The 25,060-nt window shown below is 37.3% G+C and overlaps 1 protein-coding gene across 1 annotated transcript in view; it reads left to right on the top strand.

The window, feature by feature from the left end:
- The window catches only part of LOC150108087 (multiple PDZ domain protein-like), an 859,697-nt gene that overhangs the window by 802,450 nt on the left and 32,187 nt on the right, over positions 1-25,060 (top strand). The window contains exon 31 of the mRNA XM_090415962.1: positions 24,708-24,985. Coding sequence (XP_090272088.1) covers positions 24,708-24,985 — 278 coding nt within the window. The remainder of the gene's footprint in view (positions 1-24,707; positions 24,986-25,060) is intronic.

Genomic DNA, 25,060 nt, shown 5'->3' with positions numbered 1-25,060 from the left:
AGAGGGTCCTGCTCATGGCAGATGCTATTCTAGTGGGCAACCATACTCCATTTCAACATAATCTTAATTTGGCTCTGAAAACAGTAGCAGTTTGCCTGTGTATGTGATTTTTTATTACAATATGTTCCATTTATTTATCAGGATGTAAATAGGAAGATGATTCTGATTCTGAATTGAATGAGATTGACTTGATGACCTTAAGTTGAATCTGCCTGAGCCTATGCTTCTGGTGATTGACTTTAATGGACACAACACAAATGGAAGAGGCTATATTATTTAGCAAATGCTTGACAATAATGACTTCTCCCTTGTTTCTCAGTACTTCCATATGCTTATCTGCTCATATTCTGCAATAGATCTTTCAGTCTTTTTCCCTACCATTCTTCCACTGCGCATATGGGATATCAAAGAGAATATATATTGAAGCTATAATTTTTCCAGATATTTGCACTATGTCACCTAAGAACCATGTTCTCCTACACAGATGCACTTCTGAAAAATTGACTGGGCTGACTGAAATACTTTTTCCTATCTTGCAAAATTTAATGCTGAAGCATTCACTCAAACACTTATCGGCAAAGAAGCAACACGTCACATTTTATTCATCCAGGCGGCAACAACCACAGTTCCAAAAACATCATCTCGATTTTCATTTATCCAAAGTCTTGGTGGAATCCTGAGTTCATGCAGCCAAAAAGGTTTAAGTCAGAGCACGAAAATTATAAATATCCTATCCCTAATAATCTTATATATATATATATTTATAAGATTAAAATTTAACTGACTAGAGACCGAGAAAGTATAACAAAAACCTTCAGTAAATCACGACTAGTTTCATCGGTATTCCGACTTCTTCAGGTGAGTAAGAAATAACATAACAAGGTAAAAAACATGGACTTTCTAGCTTAATAAAAAGAAACAGAATAGTAACAGTCATATTTGAATAGGTGACCGCGTGCTACTGTTGGCATGAGTAGAATGTGTGTGACAGCTAATTTTAGAGCGCCAGTATTGGATTACTGCGCTATGTGAATCAGGCAAATTGTAGCTTAGATTGTTGTTCAAGTGTGAAGGGTCCAGAACTATTTCTTTTGATTCTATAATACGTATTTCAAATTCATCCTTACATATATATAAATTGGTTGTGCAGTCCCAATCAACTTGGTGTTGCCATTCTTCAAGGTTACAGTTTGCGAAGAAGAGCACATCACTGGAAAGGGCGCTCGCTCGTGTTCTACTGTAGGAGATGTCACGTCTATGTTCCTCAAGACGAAGTGAAACAGATTTATCTGTCTGGCCAAAATAAGGTCGACCACAGTCGCACATAACTTTATAAACACCAAGAAAATGCAGTTGGTTGTGTTTTGGTTTTGGTCGACTCAGAAAAGAACAAAGTTTTGGCAGAGTAGTATAGGTGGTCTTTATGTTGAATTTCTTCATAATCCTAGATAGTTTTGGGGTAAGAGAGCTGATAAATGGTAACTGTATATGAGTGATAGGGTTGGATTCATCTTCTTGTCGAGGTTGTTGGCGTGGTCTCAAACGTTTAGTGATGTTACGAGATGAATATCCATTATTTAAAAAGGTGTTTTTCAGGAAGTTAAGCTCTGTTTGTAGGTCTTCTTCTGTGGAAGTGAGACATCTTGCTCGATGGGCAAGGGTGGAGATGATGATCAATTTCTGAGGAGGGAAGTGATAAGAAGAGCCATGCAAATATCTATCAGTGTGGGTGGTTTTCCGAAAAATTGAAAATTTAAGAGAGGTGATCTACTGATCTTTAGATCTAAGAAGGGGAGAATGCCGTTAATCTCAACTTTTGTCATATAATATATATATATACATATACATTAGAACCTGAAAGTAGCTTGACAAAGTACCATACTTGGTATGTAGAGCAAGGCTTTCAGATAACCTAACTCTTAGGCCCGTCAGGGTCCAGAGACTTCCTGCCTTTTGTTACTTTTTATATACTATTTCTACTTTTCCTTATTTTTCCTACTTCTTTAAAAACAGTTATTATTGCTAATATTTTTTATAATTCTATCAGACTTATAGAACTAAAACAATAAATAGTAAATTCTGCATATGTGTCCAAAATATTGTGCAATTATCTTGTCTATCATGTTTGTCGTCAGTCTTGTGTGGATATTCATTTCTTCTAGGATACTTTTGTTTGTTCATTTTTCTGTCCAAGACACTCTTAACAATCTTCTCCAGCACCAGAGTTTGAAAACCTCAATTTCTTCTATCATCTGTTGTCATCGTCCAAGACTCAGAATCATAGAGAAAGATTGAAAAGACTAAGGTTTCTGCCAGCTTAATTTTGGTCTTTTTGGAGATGTGCCTGTCTTTCCATATCTTAGGTAAGTCAGTCATCGCTTTCTTAGCTAGTGCTATTCTTCTTATCTCTTTTTTACATCTGTTTTTTTTTTTTTTTTTTTTTTTTTTTTTTTTTTTTTGTTATTATTGCTCCAAGGTAGTTGAAATTGTCAACGATTTCAGTTCCTTCTGTGGCTATCTCTTCTCTGCTGTTTAGAGTCATTATTTTGGTTTTACCTTTATTTATTCATAAACCATGGTGCTTAAGCTTTCCCATTCCAATTGATTTAGGATAGATGGTAATTCCTGTTCATTTGTGGCTTTTATTACTGTGTCATCTGTGTATCATAGGTTAGTTATTGTTTGGCTGCCTATTTTAATGCCTCCATTCCACTTCTCAAGAGATCATTTCATTATAGTTTTGCTATAAAGTTGAATAGCAAAACTATAATGAAATTATAGTTTTGCTATTATCGGATGAGGGAAGTCCACATTCCCTCAGCTGCTCCTCGTAACTAACATTGTACAGTCCTGAAACTGTCTTTCTTATCCGCCTTTGTACCCTTTCCACAGTTAATTTATCCCCTTCAAATTCTGGGGAACAAATCTGAGAACAATAATCTAAGTGTGGTCTGATCAGGGTCTTATACAATGGAATGATAATTCTTTATCTCTACAGGTCAACGTCCTTCTCATTATTGCAGAAATCCTCTGTGTTACCTTCACCACCTTTGCAATATGTCCATTAATTTCAGGTTTCATCAGTTATCAACCCCAGATCTCGTCTCCTCTACTTCCACTATAGCTCCTCCAATAGAGTATTCAGCATCCCATCGATGTGTCCCAAACCTCAAGACCTTATATTTTGCTGCACTAAACTGACATCCCCATTCATTTGTCCACCTGTCTAGGTTATTCAAATCCTCTTGCAGGGCTACCACATCTGCACTATTACTAATAATCCTTCGCAGCTTCGCATCATCTGCAAAAAGCTGAATATTCCCCTGCAATCCACTGACAATTTCATTTATATAAAGGTTAAACAACATAGGTACCAGTACTGAGTCCTGTGGGACCCCACTTGTAACCCTCTGCCTGTTTGAAACTGTCCCACCATACACAACTCTCTGATACCTGATACAACTATTAGACAGCCAATCCTGAATCCAGTTGACCAACCTGACATCGAGATCCATGTTCTGCAACTTAAATATCAGCTTATCATGTGGCACCCTGTTAAATGCCTCTGCTAAGTCCAAGAAAATGGCAGTATATGCCTTTTGCTCATCTACTGCTCTTGAAACTTTATTATAAAAAGGCTAGCATATTACTAAAACAAGAGCATGCCTTCACAAATCCATGTTGACTCTCACAGATAACGTTATCCTCATCTGCTCAATGCTGTATATGATCCCTCACTAATTTCTCCAAGATCTTTACAACTACTGATGACACACAAAGTGGCCTATAATTAGACACTTTCAGTCTGCTACCGCCCTTGTCGCTATCTTACCTTCCTTCCATTCCCTGGGTATCTTTCCCATAGCCAGACTTTCATTGAAAAGCCAGGTCAAAGGAGCTGTCAGTTCTTTAGCACATTCTCTCAAAACTCGTGGTGAAATACCATCCAGTCCCACAGCTGTACTAACATCCAGAGTACTCAGTATTTGGAACACACTCTTCTCTTGCACCTTTAAACCTCGAACCTGCCCTATCCCCTCTAGCATTAAATTTACTCCTCCTGGATGAAATACTCCAATAAAGTGTTCATTGAACAATTCCACTGTGTCCTCTGCATCAGTCACTCTATTCCCATTTTCATTACACAATGTCATTTTTCCACAGTCATTTCTCCTTCTACTGGCCATATAGCTAAAAAATTCCCTAGAATTTTCTTTGGATCATAGGGCCAATCTCTTCTCATATTCCAGTTTCGCCTTCCTTACCATACTAGTCACTCTCCTGGCCTCTGTCTTATATTCTTCATGCATCTTCTCTTCAGCTGTCTCCTTATATCTCTTCCATAGCCTCTTTTTCGCATGCAGTTCCTGTTTAATATTGTCATTCACTAATGATAAAGAATACAGCTTACTATTGCTGCTAACAAATATTCCTTTACAATTTCCCAAGCACTAATGATATCCAGTCCTTCCAATTCCTTCCTCCATGAAACTTCCCCAAGTTGACGTCTAAGACTATTTAAATCACCTGCCTTATAATTCCATATACGTTCCCATCTCTTTGATACTCCTGCATGTCTATTCATCTTCCAAGTGAAAACCATATGGTCACTCTCTCCAAATGGTGGGAGAGATGTCATATCAGTTATTATCAACTCTTCTGATGCTATGACTAAATCCAAAACTCTTGAACCTCTTGTTCTCTCTATTATATGTTACCTAAGACATTTGTCCCTCAAGAATTCTAGAAATTCCATTCCTTTATTGCTACATGCATCTTCCTCTCCCCAATTTATACTGCTGTAGTTAAAATCTACCATAACAATCATTCTTCTTGCATTTGCCAAGCTCAACTGTTTAAACATCTCCTTGTCCCCACCCTCTGTGCTCCTTGGTCTGTAGCAACACCCCACTAAATATCCTGTCTTGCCTACCTCTACCTCACACCATATGCTTTCAAAATCATTAGTGCCACTGCCTTCCAAAGCCACCACTCTTAGAGGACAAAAGTCATCACTTATCCTAAGCAGTACTTCTCCATCATGCTTTCCCTTCCTATCCTGCCGAAAAATGCTGTACCCTATTCCTGTTATTATATCCTCTTCTGTCAACCACGTCTCAGTGATCCCAATAATCTTTGGCCAGGCTGATGCTATCAGCACCACCAATTTCTCTCCTTTATTCCGAATACTCCTGGCATTAGTGTAAAGCATAAAAATATCATTGTTTCTTTACCCAGCATTATCCCCTCTAGACTCCACTGGGCTCAGCATTACTTACCTGATGTTGTCCCCCCCCCCCCAAGTAACCATTCCCAAAAGAGGCCACCCCTGCTACCATCCACCCTGAGACACACCGACTCATTCAGAACAGCAATCTCTCCAGATGTCTACGTCCTTCCTCATTCAAATGCAAGCAGTCACTCGCATACAATTCTTCTCTGTCATCAAATGCCCCCCAAGCATCCACATATTCCAATCCTCTCTTCTGACATATTGTAGCTATTATGTTATTCAATATTACTGCTCTTCTGCTCAGCTTGTGACTATCATACCTAGGCAACATGCACACTATCTTTCCTCTCTGTGTCTTCTTTCATACAACCTCAAGCAAGAATCTCATATCTCGCACTGCCCAATTTACATTACTTCTCAAGTCATTTGTTCCTACCATCACAATCATCCCATCCACCCATTTACCCATCTTATGTTAGATATATGATCTCTAGTCCCTAGCCCTTTTCTGAATCCTGTTTGTTCTTCTGAGATTTGATGGTCTATGAAACTTTGTAATCTTTCCCTGGTAATATGTAGTAATATCTTGCTAGTATGTGAGATAAGGGCAGTGGTATGGTAGTTTTCACATTTATTGTAGTTGCCTTTTTTTTTTTTTTTTTTTTTTTTTTTTTTTGTAGGTTGGGATAATTGTGGAACTAGTCCAATCATTTGGCTATCTTCCATATTTTGTTGCATAAATCATGTATCCAGTTGACTGCATCCTCTCCAAGGTTTTTCAACATTTCAGCCAGTATTGTAATATTTTTATAATATATACTTTTATAATAAAGTTACAAGAGCAGTAGATGAGGGAAAGGTATATACTGCCATTTTCTTGGATTTAGCGAAGGTGCTACATGATAAGTGATACAGGGTGCCACATTATAAACTGATATTTATGTTGCAGCACATGGGTTTGGATGTCAGGTTGGTCAACTGGATTCAGGATTGGCTGTCTGATAGGTATCAGAGAGTTGTGTATGGTGGGACAGTTTCAAGGAGGTAGAGGGTTGCAAGTGGGGTCCCACAGGCCCAGTACTGGGACCTATATTGTTTAACCTGTATATAAATGACATTGTCAATGGATTGTAGGGGGATATTCAGTTGTTTGCGGATGATGCGAAGCTGGGAAGGATTATTAGTAATAGCGCAGATGTGGTAGCCCTGCAAGAGGATTTGAATAAAATAGACAGGTGGGCAAATGAATGGTGATGTCTGTTTAATGCAGCAAAATGTAAGGTCTTGAGGTTTGGTACACATTGATGGGACGCTTCATACTCTATTGGAGGAGTTATACTGGAGGAAGTAGAGGAGACGAGATCTGGGGGTTGATGATTGATAGAAACCTGAAATTCATGGACATATTGCAAAGGTGGTGAAGGTAACACAGAGGATTTCTGCAATAATGAGAAGGATGTTGACCTGCAGAGATAAAGTGTTATCATTCCATTGTATAAGATCCTGATCAGACCACACTTAGACTATTGTTCTCAGATTTGGTCCCCAGGATTTGAAGGGGATAAATTAACTGTGGAAAGGGTACAAAGTCGAATAAGAAAGACAGTTTCAGGACTGTGCAATGTTAGTTATGAGGATCGGCTGAGGGAATGTGGACTGCGAGTTTGGTGGATAGCAGAAGGAGAGGTGATATGATTAAGACTTTTAAACTGTTGAGAGGTGGTTACAGGGTTGACACTGGGGAGTTCTTTCACCTGGTTGAACAGCGGGAAGGAGTGATGACAAGGGGGGGGGGCATCCCTGGAAGTTACAAGAGGAAATTGTGAGCAAGAGGGTGAGGAGTTGTTTCTTTGCATGGAGGGTAGTTTTACTGTGGAATGCATTGCCTGATAGAGTGGTGAGAGCAAGAACAGTCAATAAGTTTAAGGAGTGGTATGATAGACTTTGTGTTTCCTAAGAAGGACCTCCCATGATGTATCTTGATAGACTTGTTTCCTAGGAAGGGCCTCCCGCGATGAGTCTTTGACTCCTTGGAGGCCTAAATAATGATAATAATAATAATTGAATTGGGTCCTGGAGCTTCGTTATTCCTTAGTTTTTTGATTGCTTGTTCTATTTCACTTTTGAGGACCTCTGGTTCCATTTCCATGTTTTCTATGGCTTCTTCTTCTTCTTCTTGTTGAATAGCTTGGTCCTTGTAAAACTCCTCACAATTCTCTTTCATCTTTTGGCTATGTCATTAGTATTATTTAATATTTTGCCATTTTCCTCTGCAATTATATTAAGTTTTGGTTTGAATTTTTTGCTTATGTCCTGAACCTTCTTGAATAAATCTGTTGTTTCATTATATCTTGTGTGCCTTTCTATTTCTTTATAGGTGTTTTGGATATAGCTGTTTTTATCTTTTTCACAACATTTCTTAATAAGTTTGTTCAGGTTCAGATAATTTGGGTTTTGCAAATCTGTTGTTTTAATTTGTTTCCTTTTTTCAATTAGTTCTAGGTTTTTTTTTTTTATAATCCATGGACTACCATTTCTTCTTTTTTATTGGGATGTTTTTTGCCCACAGATTTTACAATGATTTGTTTTAGGTGTGTCCAGTATGATTCAATGCGTTGTTCCTGTGATGTGTTTTTTTGTTTCTTGAGCTGTGATTCAATGTGCTTTGTAAATTTGTTGTCCATTTGTGAAAAGTGATATCTTTTGTTGCTGTTATTCTTGTTTGCTTTCAGATGGATCTTTAGATTAGAAATTAATAACTGGTGGTCTGATCCACAGTCTGCACGTGGCAGTGTTTTGGCGTTATTGATTAGTGTCCCCCATCTTCTGTCGATTAGAGTGTAGTAGATTTGATTCTTACATTGATTCCCAGGTGCTACCCATGTGTATAATCTCCTCTTGTGCTGTTTGTACATAGTGTCAGTGATTGCTAATTCCCTTTCAAGGCAGAACTTCAATAGTTTTTTCCTCGTTCATTTCTAATTCCCAGTCCATATTTTCCAATGATTCCATTTAAGTGATCATATGCATTGAATCTCACCTTGGCATTGAAGTATCCTAGAATTATTCAAATATCCTTTCTTAGTATTGCATCTATTTCTAGTTTTATTTAGGTCTTCGTAGAATTTCTCATTTATGTCATCTGCTTTTCATGTGGGTGCATAAACTTGTATCAGCATTGTTGGGGTTGGGTTGGTGTTTAACCTTACCGTTATAATTCTATCATTGAATGGGTTGATTGAATTCTATCATGCTGATAGAATTCAATCAACCTGATAGAATTCAATCATCATTAATAAAAACACAGCAGTGGATGGCATGTTTTTATTAATGATGATGGCAATTCCTTTTTTGCTGTTATGATCTGGTCCAGAGAAAAACACATTGTTTCCCTTATGTGTCGCAAAATGGCAACATTCTTTCCAGTGGGTTTCAGCCAACCCTAAGATTAGTATTTTATTATCCTCCATTTCATTCCATAGTTATTTTTATGATGATCTTTATTGGTGGTTTTGTTTTGTTTTGGTTGAGACTTAGACATGCATTGCTCATTTTCTTGCACATTCTCATAGAACATCAGCCAACATGCCATCCACTGCTGTATTAACATTGATATTTTTCTATGTCCTGGGCATCTCCTGTTAATCTACCTCAATTCTGATATCAGTAACTGTAATGTAAAGGCTCCACCTAGAAGATACACACATCTCACATTCTCCCAACTACTTAACTTTTTACTAGGAATAATTAAGTATATATGCGTAATTGTTAAGTAAGAGCAGCTATAAACGTTGTACGCTACTGATATTATTAGTGTGGGGTTTTTTCTTGCCTAAACTAAATACAAAATCATTATTATTAGACCTAGTAACCTGCAGAGAAAAAAAAAAAAAAAAATGGCGGCAGGATTGTCATTCCATGATTTTAATTTAGATTTCAGTCGTTTCGTTAAGTGTGAGGTCTGTTATATGTATTCCTTCGATTACATAAATGATTTGTGAATGTTTAGTGCGGATGGAAGAAGGGTGTGTGCGAAGTGTGACCTGAATGAGGAATTGATGAATGCGAATATGAAATTGATGACAGAAAGTTCTAGTACCGATTGTGTCGCGAGTGCACGTTTGAAAGAGGATGGTGAGAAAGAGAGGGGAAAAAATGTTAAAAAATCAGGAAAAAAGAAAAAGAGCAATTTGACAACCATAACGGATGATAAAAGGGACGAAAGTGAGGCGGAAAGAAACGAAATTGAGAGAACGAATGAAAGTAGAAATGGCGTGATGCAGAAATCGCAAGTAAAAAAAATCGAAAGAATGAATGATAGCGAAAGATGGACGCATGTTGGAACGAAAGAACTGAACCAAAGAAAGATGAATGACAGTAAAAGTGAGAAGAATGATAGCGAAAGTTGGACGCGTGTTAGTTCGAAAGTACGGAAACAAAGAAAGATAAATGAGAGTGAAAGTGAGAAGAATGATAGTGAAAGTTGGATGTATGTTGGACCGAAAGTACGGAAACAAAGAAGGATGAACGAGAGGGAAAGTGAGAAGAGTGGGTTGAGAGTTAGAAAGTTAGAAAGATTTAATGATAGAGAGAATGTGTCACGAGGTTCAGAAGGTGAATTGGATTGGATGAAGCAAGAAATGAAATGGATGCGGAATGAAATTAAGAGAATTCAGGTCAAAACTATTAAAATAAATCATGATGGCATGAAAGAGTTAACGAAAGATGAGCAAGTGGCGTTGTATGACGACTCTATTATTAAAGGTGTGCTAGAGGATAAAATGCACAAGGTATGTTTTCCAGGCGGTAAAATGAGTAGAGTGATTGAGGCATTGAATATGAGGCGGGAGCGAGCAAAAGAGTTAATTGTATCAATTGGTACAAATGATTTGAGAGAGAACAAAGAGCATGTCAAAATGGATATCAGGAGGCTGCTTGGAAAGATAAAACAGAATAGTGTGACAGGAAGGGTAGTCAGTGTGTTGCCTAGGTATGATTGTGGTGAAATGAGGCGGAGAGCAAGGATTATGAATGATATTCTGGCTGAAATGTGTGAGGAGATGGGAGTACAGTTTGTTAATGTGTGGAATGAGTTTGAGAGATGAAGTGAGCTGTATGGGAGCGATGGACTGCATTTGAGTGGTTATGATGTGAGTCGCTTGGAAAGACTGCTGCTGGAAAGTAGAGAAGTGAATACAGAGAATGAATCAGATCGAGAGGGGAGTGATGTGGAAGAGCAGGAGAGATTGAAGAAGTGGAAATGAATGGGAAAGTGAGTGGTATGAGTATAGAAAATGAGAGAATGGGTGTGCAAGAGGAGCAGGGAAACGGGGAGACTCAGGGTGGACAGGGGTACACAGCGTGAGAAAGGTGGATGCTCCAAGAGGAGGTGAGAGCATGTGTAGGCAGGAAAGTAATGGGATGATCAGGGATCAAGAGGAAGCAGATAGAATTGCAAAAGGTTCTAAAATGAAGAAGCAGAAAGGGAAACGGCCCCAGCCCAGCATGGAGAGATCACATCGAGTGAGTGGTATCAGTGGAACTAGCTGTAGATCCAGAAATGAGTTGTTGTGTTTGTATACCAATGCTAGAAGTATAAGAAACAAGGCGGATGAAATGGTTGCACTAATTGCATCTGTGCACCCAGAGATTGTCAGAATAAGTGAGACATGGTTAGATGAGGACGACATCCTGACAGGAATAGAGATGGAAAGGTATGATGTGTTTCTGGAGGATAGAAGGGGTAAAAAGGAAGGGGGAGTGCTGTTGATGATAGAGAAAGAGTTATGTCCATACAAGGTAGAGATGCAAGAGGGAAATAGTGCCAGTGGTTTCGAGGCAGTATGGTGTGAGATAGAGGTGAATAGAATCAAATACTTGGTGGGATGTTGTTATAGACCTGGTAATGTGGATAGTGGTGATAGTGAAATGTATAGTCAAATAAGCCAAGCAAATAAGAAAAGGGTGATCATTATGGGTGATTTTAATTATGGCAATATAGACTGGAATGAAGAGATAGCAACTGGAAGTAAAGAAAATGAGTTTCTTGAGGTTTTGAGGGATAACTACCTCAGACCGTATGTAACAGAGGGCACACGAGGATTAAGGGTCTTGGATTTGGTCATCTCATCGGAGGATGTAATTATCAATGAGGTGTCAAATCATCCACCAGTTGGTGAAAGTGACCATGAGGTGATTACCTGGGTGGTTGCCAGCAGTGCAAGGACCCCTGTGAAAAAAGGATATATGTGGAACTACAAGGGGGGTGATTATGAAGAGCTCAGGAGACAGCTTGCAGGTGTAGCATGGAATGAGGAGTTAGCTGGAAAAGAGATCAATGCAGCTTGGGGGATTTTCAAAAACTTAGCAATGTCTAAATGTATACCATGGGTGAGAAGGTTAAATAAGGTAGGTCTTATTTAACACCAATTTCATGAGGTCTACAAAGACCAGACAAGGAGGGTGACTTGGTTGGTGAGCGTAGCTAAAGAGAGGTATGAACAGCAGTTAGCTAATGAAGCCAAAAAGAATCCTAGGGAGTTCTTTCGATATGTAGCCAGCAAAAGAAAGAATGATTATGGAAGGATGACATTGATTGGAGAAAATGGTATAAAGACATTTGTTGCGGAATGTGTGGTAGAGATATTTAATGAGAGTTCATGAAGGTCTTTCAATCTTGTGAATGTGTCTTCATGGAGAGATTACGGGCAGTTGATGATGGGGAGGAGAGACTGACTGTAAGTGAGCAAGAGGTGTTTGGGGAGTTGAGTAAACGAGATGTAAATAAGGCTGTGGGACTTGATAATATATCACCGCATATTCTGAAGGAATGTGCCAGAGAGTTGACACCTTCCTCGACATATTTTTTTAATATGAGTCTTGCACTTGGTCAAGTCCCTAAAGAGTGGAAGGAGGGCAAGATTGTGCCACTTCATAAAGGAGGTGATTGAACTCAAGCATCAAACTATAGGCCTATCTGTGTGTCAGTTGTTGTGGTTAAGTTGTTGGAGAAGCTTGTGAGAACTAGGATCCAGAGTTGGGTTGACAACAATGGTATAATCTTTGATGGACAGCATGGATTTGCTAAAGGGAGGTCATGTTTTAGTAATCTACTTACTTATTACAATAAAGTGACTGCTTCCTTGGACAGAGGAGAAGGATACACAGTAATATACTTGGATTTTGCAAAAGCTTTTGATAGAGTACCTCATGATAAGTTGACAGTCAAACTAGAGCAGATGGGGTTGGATATTAGATTAGTGCATTGGATTGGAGACTGGCTATCTGATAGGTATCAACAAGTTGTGTATGGGGGTGCAATATCCAGGAAATGGAAAGTCACTAGTGGAGTGCCTCAGGGGTCTGTTTTAGGGCCATTACTATTTAACTTGTATATTAATGATACAAATGATACAAAGATGGGATGCAGAATTTATGCTTGGTGAGAATATATTGTTGGAAGTAGAGGAAATAAGAGATCTGGGGGGGGGGGGGATAGTGGATAAGGATCTAAAATTTAGGGGACACATTGCCAAAATTGTGAAGACAACACAAAGACTTCTGGGAATGATGTGGAGGACACTGACATGTAGAAGTAGGGAGATTCTTGTTCCAAAGGCTTTGATTAGGCCACACATGGACTATTGTGCCCAGATTTGGCACCTGGTTTTCAGAAGGATGAAGAGATGTTGGAAAGGGTCCAAAGGCGACTGACTAAGGTAGTTTCTGACCTCTGGAATGTCGAGTATGAGGAAAGATTGAAAAGATGTAATTTACAGAGTCTAGTGGAGAGAAGGAAGAGGGGAGATATGATAGAAACCTACAAGTTGGTGAGGGTTTGTTATAGGATCAATGGTGGAGAAGTTCTACAGAGAATAGTGGGAGATCAGGGGAGAACCAGAGGTCATCCTTGGAAACTGTATAAAGAGGGTGTGAGTAAGGGAGTGAGAGCAGATTTTTTTCGTGCAGAGTTGTGAGTGATTGGAATGCCTTGCCTGAGAGTGTGGTGTCTGCAAGGAGTTTGAATGTGTTTAAGACACGGTATGATGAGATGTGTGTGAGATAAAAGGACCTCCTAGATGAGTCTTTGACTCCATGAGGTCTTGTTTAATAATAATAATAATTAACTCTTCAACTACACAGAATGACACTACTACCATCAATGCCACCTACTACCCACCACCACCACCAGAAGTAATTTTTGTCGGTAAGTTGGGTGTGTTTTCATAGCTGATTTGCCTGCATGTGGGATGAAAAACCCAAGTTTCCGGGAGAAAAATCCTGCTACCTCAGTATGACGTGAGCTAACTCACCTTCAATTGAAAAAGTCCATATAAAGACTCCTCTCATCACAACAAGAATGAAATGCAGGTCTTTACCAATCAAAAACACAAGGTCCCATTGTTCTTCCAATTGTTTCACAAAACTGGCACTATGGAAGCAAGTAATATAATTTCTATTATACAATTTCCTTGAAATTCTTGTCGAAGTAAATGAAGAGGGAAAAAAGGTTATCCTTCTTTGTTTGCAGAAAACCTACCACAATGGGAAGATTTTTAAATGCCACTTCACACCACCATCCATTGCAGAAGATAGGCATAATTAAAACTTTATGACACAGGACATACAATATATCAAGCACGTCAATTAAAAGGAAAGAACTGCACTACCTTCAGCAGAACCATGCTCTTAATGGTTTTGAACTTAAGATGATCAGAAAAATTCTTAATACATCTCCTGCAACTCCTTACTTTAACAAGATTTCAAGAATGCAATCATGCTGCCTTACATCAAGAATGTCATGTTTTTTCACGCCTGCTTTATATCGCTACTCATTCATTTATTGGTTTATTCTCCTAACCCTGGGTATTGCAGTCCAATACTACCACTCTCAAACAATCCCTGATCATTTCCCATGCACTAGTGATATTCTTTCCTTGTAGCTTCTTATGCCATGGCTCTGCTCCAAGGTGCTACCTAAGTTTATCATTATGATCTTTATATACATATGAAAAGGCTTAGGTGTCATTAATTATTCATAATAGCATTTCATGGTATGAACAACACTAAGAACATGAAAAAATAAATTTACTGAATTTACTAATGTTTTGCTTGTTTTCTACCCAGCATCTTCAGCATATATGTTATAACTATGACAAGCACACCCTGCACTGAACTAAATAATTATGTAAATAATTTAAATTGTAACTGAATCAGAACTAACACTTCACACTGTTCTCTCGTGGGCCCTAAGACCATAAAGTTAAATTGGAGAAGTCAGGCTATCAGATCTCAGAATGACTGCTTCTCATATCTTTTCAAAACTTGTGTTTGGGGAAGTGCTTCATAGCTGATGTTGGTACTGAAATAAAAAAAAGAAATAGTCTCTGAGACCTGTAGTGACTTCTATATAATATTGATATCTTCTTCTATCTACAAAAGATATTTATATAAGCAATCGCACAACCACCCTTCTCATCAGCATGGCATCCTCAAAACACTGACTCATCGAGCAAGAGCTATCTGTTCAAATGGCACAGCCCTAAACTAAGTTCAAGTACCTTTACAACAGCTTTTTAACCAATGACTACAAAATAGATAAAATATTTTATAGAGATTTTTCTTCTATTTTTGGTGGTGGAAATTCTTCTGTTATCATTAGTAATACCCCTTCTCCTGTCTTGTTACTTCATTCCTCTGCAGATATAATGCTCCTTACATTCTACACCTTTAATTGTATCATTTTCAGGCAACAAGATCTCCTTATCCCAATAATATTTGGCTAAGTTTAGCTGACTAATGCCAAAATCTCCTCTCCTAATAGTAATTATACTATTATATTATTATTATAATTATATACACCTGCAAGGAGTTCTTGGACTCATCATGGGAGGGCACAACACAGCATACTCCACTACACAACTCACCATCTCCTCTACTTAATCCTGCTACACACTACAAAACTACTACCATCAACACACACAGTGCCATTTGCTAGCCATAACCACCGCTAATAGTTTTTTGTCTGTAAATGTGACACCTCCAAGGAGTCCTTGGACTCATCATGGGCAGGCATAGACAGCATACTCCACTTCACAACTCGCCATCTTCTCTAATTAATACTACTGCACACTACAACACTATTACCATCAACACACAGTGTCATCTACTGTCCACCACCACCATCAATAGTGTTTTGTCTGCATGTGTCTTGTTGACTGATTTCCTATATGCAGGATGAAAACCCAAGTTTCTGTGGGAAAAAACTCTGCTGTCTTGTATGAGATTGGCTTACTTGCCTTGAATTGAAAGACCCCATAAAAAGATTTCTCATCATGGTGAGAATTGAACTTAGATCTTTTTATTTGAAGGTTGCAGTGTTTTGTTGTTCTTCCAATTGTGCTATGGAAGCACTTGAGAGAACCTGAGGAAGTTGTTGAAGCAGGTAGAGGATAATAGTGTTGTTGGAAAAGTCATGAGCATGTTGCTCAGATATGACAATAGACTAGGAGAGCAGAGATACTGAATAGAAAGATGTCTGAGTTGTGTGAGGCAAAGGGAGGTTCAGTTTGAAAATCTGTGCAGTGAATTTGAAGAAAAGTTGAAATGGTTTAAAGTTGATAGATTTCATTTGAATGGTTTTAGTATTGGACATTTAGAAAAGCTATTGTTTTCTTTTCTGAGAAGGCACAGAGTCAAGAAATTAATGCAGTAAATGATCAGAGACTACTTTTGAAGCAGGATAGCACAACTAAACGGATTGTACGACAGTAGGAAGATGAATACGAGGTTGAAGATATGGTTGCAGCAACACAAGATGATGGAATGCATAAAGATTGGGATGAGACAGATAGAAATGGAAATCACAGTCAGGATCAGGGAAATGGAAATGGTCAGACCAGAGAGAGAGAGATGTGGTATAGCAGCTAGAATAGAGGATGTTGGTGCTGGTAGAATGGCCTTAAAGACTCAGGGATTGTTATGCTTGTGTACATGAAGAAATATTCGAAACAAGAGAGCCATGTTTGTTGCATTGATTAAGTCAGTATGCCTAAAGATATTGGAATAAGTGAAATTTGGTTGTCTGAGGAGGATGTGATGGCAGAAATAGAAATAGTAGGATCGGAATATGAAAAGAGGAGGAGGATTGCTGTTAATGCTTGCAGAGGAATTGTGTCCACAAAGTATGGAAGTTGATAGAGCATGCACAGATTTTTAATTTGTGTGGTGTGAAGTTGAGATTTACAGGCTAGTATATCTGATAGGATGCTGTTATAGTGCAGGGAATGTAGAGAATACTGAGTGTGAATGTTTGGGCAAATTGGTTGGGCATGTAAAAAGAAGGTGATCCTGATGGAAGACTTTAATTACAGGTATATAGAATGGAAGGAGGAGATAGTGTATGGGAACAAGGAGAGTGACTGTTGAATTTCTGAGAGATAAATATCTTAAGCAGCATGTGACTTAAGCAACTACAGGTTTGAATGTTTTAGATTTAGTGATAACTTCACAAGATATAGTTGTTAATGAGGTTTTGATACTGCTGCTAGTTGGTGAGAGTAATCATGAGGTATTTGTTTGGGAAGTAGTGAAACAAGAAATGTTACTGCCAAAATTGGATATATGTGGAAGTATTAAGCAGGTGATTATAGGAAGCTCCATAGTCATTTGACATCAGTATATTGGATAGATGAGCTGAGTAGAAAAGATGTTGACGGTGCATCGAAATTCACAAGGCACTATCTGACACGAGCAATGTATAACTGCATACCAAGGGTTAAACAAGTAAATAGAGTAGGAGTGAAATGGATGAACAGTAAAATCAAGCAAGCTGTGTTGGAAAAGAAAATGCTGTGGAGGAGTTACAAGACAGTTGGTGGTGATTAGATCCATAAAGAGTATAAAGTGCAGGCTAGGAAGGTGATGAGTATGGTAAAGAAAGAAAAGGTGCAGTACGAGTAGAGATTGGCTGGTCAGGTCAAGGTTAACTCAAGGGAATTTTTCCACTATATGGCAAGCAAGTTTCATAGTCATGGCAGGTTTGACACTGGTGGATACTCATGGCAGGAGAATAACAGTTGAAAGGGATATGGTGGAAGTAATGAATGAGTACTTTATCATCATATATCATACTGGTGTAAATGATGTGGTACAATATATAGAAGAGAAGTAAGTATTAGGAGAATTGGAAGTGAAAGAATCAGAGGCGTATCAGGTGTTGGTTAGGTTAGATGTTAATAAGGCTGTGAAAATGCATGACATATCACCACGTATTCTTAAGGAATGTGCACCACAGTTGGCTATGCCCCTGACCTGGTTATTTAATGAAAGTTTTGCAGTGGGTAGGGTTTCTAAGGAGTGGAAAGTAGGCAAAATAGTACTACTCCACAAGCATGGTTCTAGGACAGAAGTTTTCAATTATAGACCAGTCTGTATAACTGCAGTTGTGGTCAAGGTGTTGGAAAGAGATTGGTTAGGAATAGAATACAGGATTTGGTTGATGGACATACATTCTTTATGATGGTCGGCATTGATTTATAAAGTGTGGGTCCTGTTTTAGCAATTTACTTGCATTTTATGATAGGTAGCGGGTATGTTAGATAAGGGAAAAATCATATATAGTGATATTTTTGAACTTTGCGAAAGCATTTGATAGATTACCACATGATAAGCTGGTGTACAAGCTGCAGAGGATGGGAATAGATAGTATATTAGATAGATGAATCAGAGATTGGTTCTCTGAACAATACAAGCAAGTTGTGTATGGTGGACCATTGTCTCAAAAAAGGAGGATAACCAGTGGCATATACCCCATGGTTCTGTTTTTGGGCCTCTACTGTTTAACTTGTTTGTAAATGATATAACATGTGGACTGACTGGGGATGTTCAGTTGTTTGCTGATTATGCCAAGTTGGGTAGAATTATAAGTAGCACAGCGGATGTTAATTTCCTTCAAGAACATTTAAATAGACTTTCGACTTGGACTTTGTAGTTTTAATTTTATTATAATGTTAATATTAATAATTGCAAGGTGTTGCATTTTGGAGTGCAGAAATATAAGGCTGTTACTATATTGACAGAGCCATACTGCAGGTGGATGAGATTCGAGATTTGGAAGTGATGGTTAATAGTAGACTGAAGTTTAGAGGGCATGTTGTAATTGTTGCAAAGAGTGCACATTGTAGTGCTGCTATGATAAGAAGTGGTTGTGCTACTATATAAAGCACTGGTCAGACCACACTTGGATTACTGTGTTCAAATTTGGTCACTTAATTTTCACTATGATGTGGAAACATTTGACATAATCCAGAGACAAGTGACTAATACACTATCAGGACTCTGGAATGCTGGCTGTGGAGAGATAGCTTGAAGAATTGTGGATTATTGTGGAAGAAAGAGTTTGGTGGAAAAGAGATGATGTGATAGATACATTTAAGTTAGTGAGAGGATTTTATCAGATTAATCCAAATGGAATTAAAAAAAGAGTAGAAGGTGAGAGGGAAAAAATCAGAGGCCATCCTTGTAAGTTATGTAAAAATGTGAAGAGGAGTATTAGGAGTAGAATTTTTACATGGAGAATTCTGAGTGATTGGAATGCATTTCCAGAATGTGTTGTTCATGTAAGGAGTATTAAGGATTTTAAGATTCGGTATGATAAATATGTTGTCAGTTGAATGAACTTCCCATGATGAGTCTGCTGACCTCATGGAGGGTGCAATAATAATAATAATAAAATAAGATAACTTATTTAGATTAAATGAAAATACTTGCAGAGCTTCTGTAGCTCAATTGATATAGATGACACCTGTAGTTGGAAAGACTAGCTTGAATCCAGTCTGTGGCATGAGTCAATTGGTGAGTTAGCCACTTCACATGAAGATAAAGGGTTTACTTTCCAGAAACTGGTTTTTCATACTTGAAAACAAGCAAGCTGGTCCTATGGTGACACAAATGCACAAATTTACAGGCATAAATAACTTGCAATTAGGAGATGCAGCAAAGTAGTGGTGAGTCAGATGCATTAATTCACTGTGATACCTAATCAGGGGACCCCACCTACTTGTCCTAAGAGACAGATGAGTGCAGAACAATAACAATATAATTATAAAATAGATAGCTGTTACTAAATGATAAACAATGAAACTTAATATGGATTTCACTTAAATAATTTTTATTTTAACAAGCATAAAATTTTCTGGTTTCTATGCTACTCATTTAACTGTTCTTTTCATCCCAGAGTTAAGGGCAATTAAATGAGTAGTATAGAAACCAGAAGATTCAACAATGAAAGTGTATGAACTACTACACATTCATGATATGAAATGAAATGAGAACTATTCTTAGTACAGTAAATGACGGTTATTGTCATCACTTTGGGATAGTCGCTTTTTGATAACATTAAGCAAAGGATTTAAAAAATTGCAAATATATTTCAATTTATTGTTATAAATATTATTTAATTTATTGTTATAAACAACTTTTTAATAAGCAACAACTTAAAATTTATTTTAAAAACTTATCTAGTGTTGTCTATCGTGTGTTTGAATGAATATAGTAGTTCATGAATAAATTGCTCATACTCATAATACCTTTTGAAGTTTGTTGCTCTATGTTGCACACCGTGACGAAGTTTTTGTAGAGCTTCTTGCATCTGGGCATGGGTGGAGGAGCTTCTAAAATTTGTTCTTCTATACTTGTATTAGTTTCAGTTCACTTTCTTGTACTAGTTTAAAGTTCTCATTGGAAGCAGCTTAACATATTTCCAACACCATCATTGTAGTTACCACTTCAACGTTGTTATCAATATCCAACCGAAAATATCCTCGAGAATATTTAGCAATAATTTTTGGCTACTCGGTCTTAATCCACACTTCAGCTGATAAAAAATCAGCGGTTTTTTCTTCATCATGGATACACTTGCACACAATATTCTCTTGCTTTTTCCACCTGTTAAACCATCCATCAGTTACAGTGAAATTTTCTTTGTCCATTGTTTTTGCAAGTTCTGCTTTTTGACACATCAAAGGCCTATTAATCAAAGCATTCTTTTCATGAACATTACTAAACCAAATTTTTAATGCTGATTCAATTTGAGTATCCTTACCAGATTGGGTTCTCTTCTGATCCATGTTCTCATTAATAAGAGCTGAAGTTTCAGTGTTTGAACTGCTTTTTAAGATCTTACACAAGAGTGGTTGTGAAATTTTTAAATGTATTGCTGCACTACGCTGACTCATTTTGGTCAACTTATCATAGCACTCCAAAATTCTTTGCTTTTGTCATAATGCTAACAGCTGTTTTAACAAGTTAAAGTCAAATTTCCTTACTGAAAGAGAGCACAATAAAAAACTTGAAAAATCATAATTTGACTATATTTATACCCATTGCATTTGCCTGGAAGATTTAAGATTACAACAGATTAAAATCTTAAGATTAACACAAAAGTCAGATTTCAAAAAATGTTCTTTGTTAAATTTTCTCCTGATTAGCCCTTCAAGTTCTTAATTCTTAGATGCAAACATTCGAGGAATTTGATAGCAATAACAGAACTTTGATTATAATAGACGGATTATTTTTAATTAATTTTTTTTAAATGGTGTGCTTTGGGACAGACTGTTGATAACAATAGCCAATTGATAATATTATCTGCAATCAGAATAAACAGATTCTACTGTATCTAAATAGTAATCTTAATAACTATTCTATTTCTATTCTTAATAAGTTTTCTAATTTGGTTAATTTGAAAGTCATATCAAAGATGTCCTTCACACTTGGATGAAAATTCTATTCTCATTAAAATAAAAATTGCATAAATGAAATCCGTATTAAGTTTTCTTTAGTTATTATGGCTTACGTTCCAATTCATCAAGTTATTTTTGAACGTTACGCAGAGCTAACTTCAAATCGATGTAACCAATAAGGAAAAGTTTTAGTTAAACATGATAAACCAGATTAAATTTTTGAAAAGATGTAAAGTAACCCAGATAATACTACCCGTTGCAGGGGGGGGGGGAATCATGTTTTTCGGCCTTTGGAGACTGAAACATAAAGGATTTATTCACAAGCTAGTAGATCGTTATTTATCTTACAGCTGTGCAAGGCTAAAGATACTTAGCCTTGTAAAATACCAACATTAAATCTGTTTGCGATGGACTAGTTGAAACTCTTTCTCCAGATTTATTTGAGGTAGTTCAAAATACCTATGTTTCAGCTGGCAAAATATTTGCTACTATGTGGGAATAGCTTATAAAGAATTCAGTCATCTTATTAATTGCCATCAGACCTTTTTTTTTCGTTCTCTGGAGATCCAAATAAGATGATTATTAATATTTACAGGTGGCCTCTTTCTACTGAAGAATTAAATACACTTTTTAAAGGTCCAGATTTCACGATAGCACCAAAATCGTTCCAGTAATGGATTTTCTCCGGAGGTTGACAAAGTGCTATGTGATATTTCCTCAAGCACAGATAACTGTCTTAATTTTCAAAAAAATGATAGCTTTATTCTCTCTATGATGAAACACTAATTTTATTATTACTAAGGGCAGGTAAGAGAAAAGCATTAATATTAAGATCAAAATTAATACTAGATAAAATTAAACTTAATGTTACATGATTATTACACATATTATCTTTACAAAAACTCAGATTAAGAAATTAAACCCACTTATTGATAATGTCTCTTGCTGGGATGAAGGAATCAAAAAGAAACTAGAAAAGCTTTCATGGGCATCCTCCTTGTTTCTGTGAACTTCCAAAAATCCACAAAGCAAATATCTCATTACATCCTATGGGAAACTGCATTGGCTCTTCTTGTTTAAAACTGCTTAACACTTTTCTAAATTACTTTCATCACTTACAGGAAAATCCTCTTCATTTATTAAGAATATTTCTCATTTCAAAGAAAAGATATCAGAGATTGATCTTTGCTCCCAGTGATCACCTTTACAACTTAGATATTGTGTATGTATTCACCAATTCTACTAGATGAAACACTTGACTTCCTCAGTCAAAACCTTTTGCAGATATTGTTTGCCTACTTGGCTTTGTTATTCACTCAGGCTACTTCACATGCTAGAATAAGCTTTGCCAACAAATTGAAGGTATAGCAATGGGCAGTCATCTTTCTTCAGCACTTGCTAACTGCTTCAAAGAATGAGTTGTTCCTGATGCTGAACAGCATCTCTCCTAAATCGTCCTTATGGTATATATATTTTTTTTTATTATTATTGTAAACATAACAATCTTATGTACAGGATTAACCGGTTTTTGGTTCTCTGCAGTCAGTCGGAGAGGTTACATCCTCATACTCTTGTTGACATATGTTACATCGAAATATCAGTTATAAGGTAAATTACATTTTTTTTTTGTTTTAATTTACAACCATTAACAGTTATTTTGACATGATACTGTATAAGAACATCAAAAGCTGGCATGTATGTGTAAGAACATAACATTTACTATAGGGCAACATTATCTATTTACGTGAGGTTGACAGCTGATTATTATTCACACTGTTAAGCACAAAAAATCTTTCTTCTCCCTCTCCTTTGGGGGGGGGGGGGGGGGATGCTGTCACTTCTATGCTGGAAAGTGGACTATGATGTAGTCGTCCTGCTCAGCCAGAAATTGATTCCGTGGATTCCTGTCTTGGTGGAAAATATCTAAGGTGTTGTTTTGCCTGTGGTGGTGATGCTCGTGTAGGATCCTTATGGTATAGATACAGGGTGTTCGGGATAAATTTGACAGTTTCGTAAGGAAAAAGAAAATCTTCTTTGTATCTATTAAATTTAATGAATTGACAAAAAAACATTACAGGCAGAGTTAATTACAATACTATCAACAAGATTTACTCAAAATAACCACCATTAGCATCGATCACAGCTTCAATTCTGCTTCGGAACCTTGAACAAGCTGATGCTACAGTCTCCCTGGGAAGGGCCGCAAAAACTGTTTTAATTTTATCCATTAACTGGGCTTTTGTATTACTGGAAGTGCGATTGGTGTCTTTTTCAACTGCGCCCCATACAAAATAATCCATGGGGTTAAGGTCTGGGGAGTTTGGAGGCCAAACATTTGGACTGGTGAAGTCATAGAAATTTTCAGACAACCATTTTTGACTTTTCCCAGAGGTGTGGCAAGGGGCCGAATCCTGCTGCCTTACATACGGCCTACCATTGGCTACCCTTGTTATCCAGGGCTTGACTACAGTTAGCAACTCCACGAACAAAGCCCGAATTCCAATGCCAGAGTTCTTCAACACTTGTTCCTGCAGATTTGCGAGGAATTCTGCTGTACGAACGCAATCAGATCGTCTGCTAGGGATCTTTCTTCTTGCTACATCCTCGTAGTCACCATTGCAAGTCTCTAGTTCATGCCTGATTGTTTTTACTGTATTCAGGGAGCATTGGGCAGCAGTCGTAATATCCTTATTTTGATGGCGGGCACGAATCATCATGATACAAGTTATTCTCTTCCATGATTCAGGTGGGTTCCAGCTATCCATCCTTTCTGACATCTTGTATATGAATGAAGAAGGGTCCAAACTTTTAAATGAAGAGAAGTGTGTGTTAATACATGTAACTTACGGAAAAATATAATTAATTATAAATATGTCAAATTTATCCCGAACACCCTGTATATGGATGAATATCCTTGCAGTGTGGCATCTACAAGAGTTCATCAGCAAGATCAGTAGATTTCACTACTACATCCAGTTCACTCTTTGAGGTAGATGAAAATAATCGAATTGCTCTATTTAGAACTCCTTCTGCTTCATCAACTAGATGGCAGCCTTGTTTCTCTGATTTTAAAAAGAAAACCCATACTGGAGTTTACATTAATTCTTTTCACATCATCATGCTTGTCAAAAATCTGACGCTATTAAGACTGTTACATCAAGTGCTCTCTCTCTCTCTCTGTTCTACTGAAACAGTGCTATTTTTCTCAGGAAATAAATTATATCAAGTCCACCTTCCTTGCTGATGACTTTACCAAGTTCTATATCAACAAAATTATTGATAGTTATAGGGTTTCCTTGTCATCTGCCTCCCACCATTCTTCATGCTAAAGGCATCTCTGAAGGTATAGCCAACCTGATTGGATCTATTGGCCTACAAGTGTCCTTTCATCTTATTAACAAGATTTCTACTTTTCTAGGCTCTGCAAATGATTAACGTCTGCCTTTGGACGCTTTCAAATTCCTTGCCAGTATTGTTATCATATTTTGGCTAAATTGGTAGATCGGCAACCATACATCATGATGAACATTCAGACTACATCAAATTCCATGAACCTGTACGGTTGGACTTGCAGACTTATGTTAATTTTCTGATTAATATATGAATCTTTTAAATATATACAGTACATGCATATCTCTCTATATATATTTCATTATTAATTATGTTCTTAAAATTAAACTTGTATATCCTCTTAAATTAAATAATGCCATGAAATTTATAAATTTTATTTTCAGGTAGTTTTTCATATCCTACACTATTTCCATCTGTGTTTGGTTTTTCCACATCACCTTCACCCACTCATACTTCTCCACCGCCATTGCTGCATAGTTTATGCCTCTCTCCGTCCAGTTCATCTGTACATAGTAGTGTTTCTTCCACGAAGGACAGGCGAGAGTCTTCTGCTGACCTTAAAACTTGTGAGATTAATCCAGGAATAGTAAACATAATTGAAGTTGTTAGAGAGAATCAAGGTTTAGGACTAAGTATAGTTGGTGGAGCTGATACACCACTGGTAGGAATTAAGTCTTTCCCAAAATTTAAGTTGCAGTTACATGCACTATCCTACCAAAAGTCAAAAATACAAATA

The sequence above is a fragment of the Typopeltis vanoorti genome, chromosome 3 (genome assembly GCF_054136105.1).
Source record: "Typopeltis vanoorti isolate ZY-2024b chromosome 3, IOZ_Tvanoo_1.0, whole genome shotgun sequence".
NCBI classification, from domain to species: domain Eukaryota; kingdom Metazoa; phylum Arthropoda; class Arachnida; order Uropygi; family Thelyphonidae; genus Typopeltis; species Typopeltis vanoorti.
This window is presented reverse-complemented; position numbering and strand designations above follow the sequence as displayed.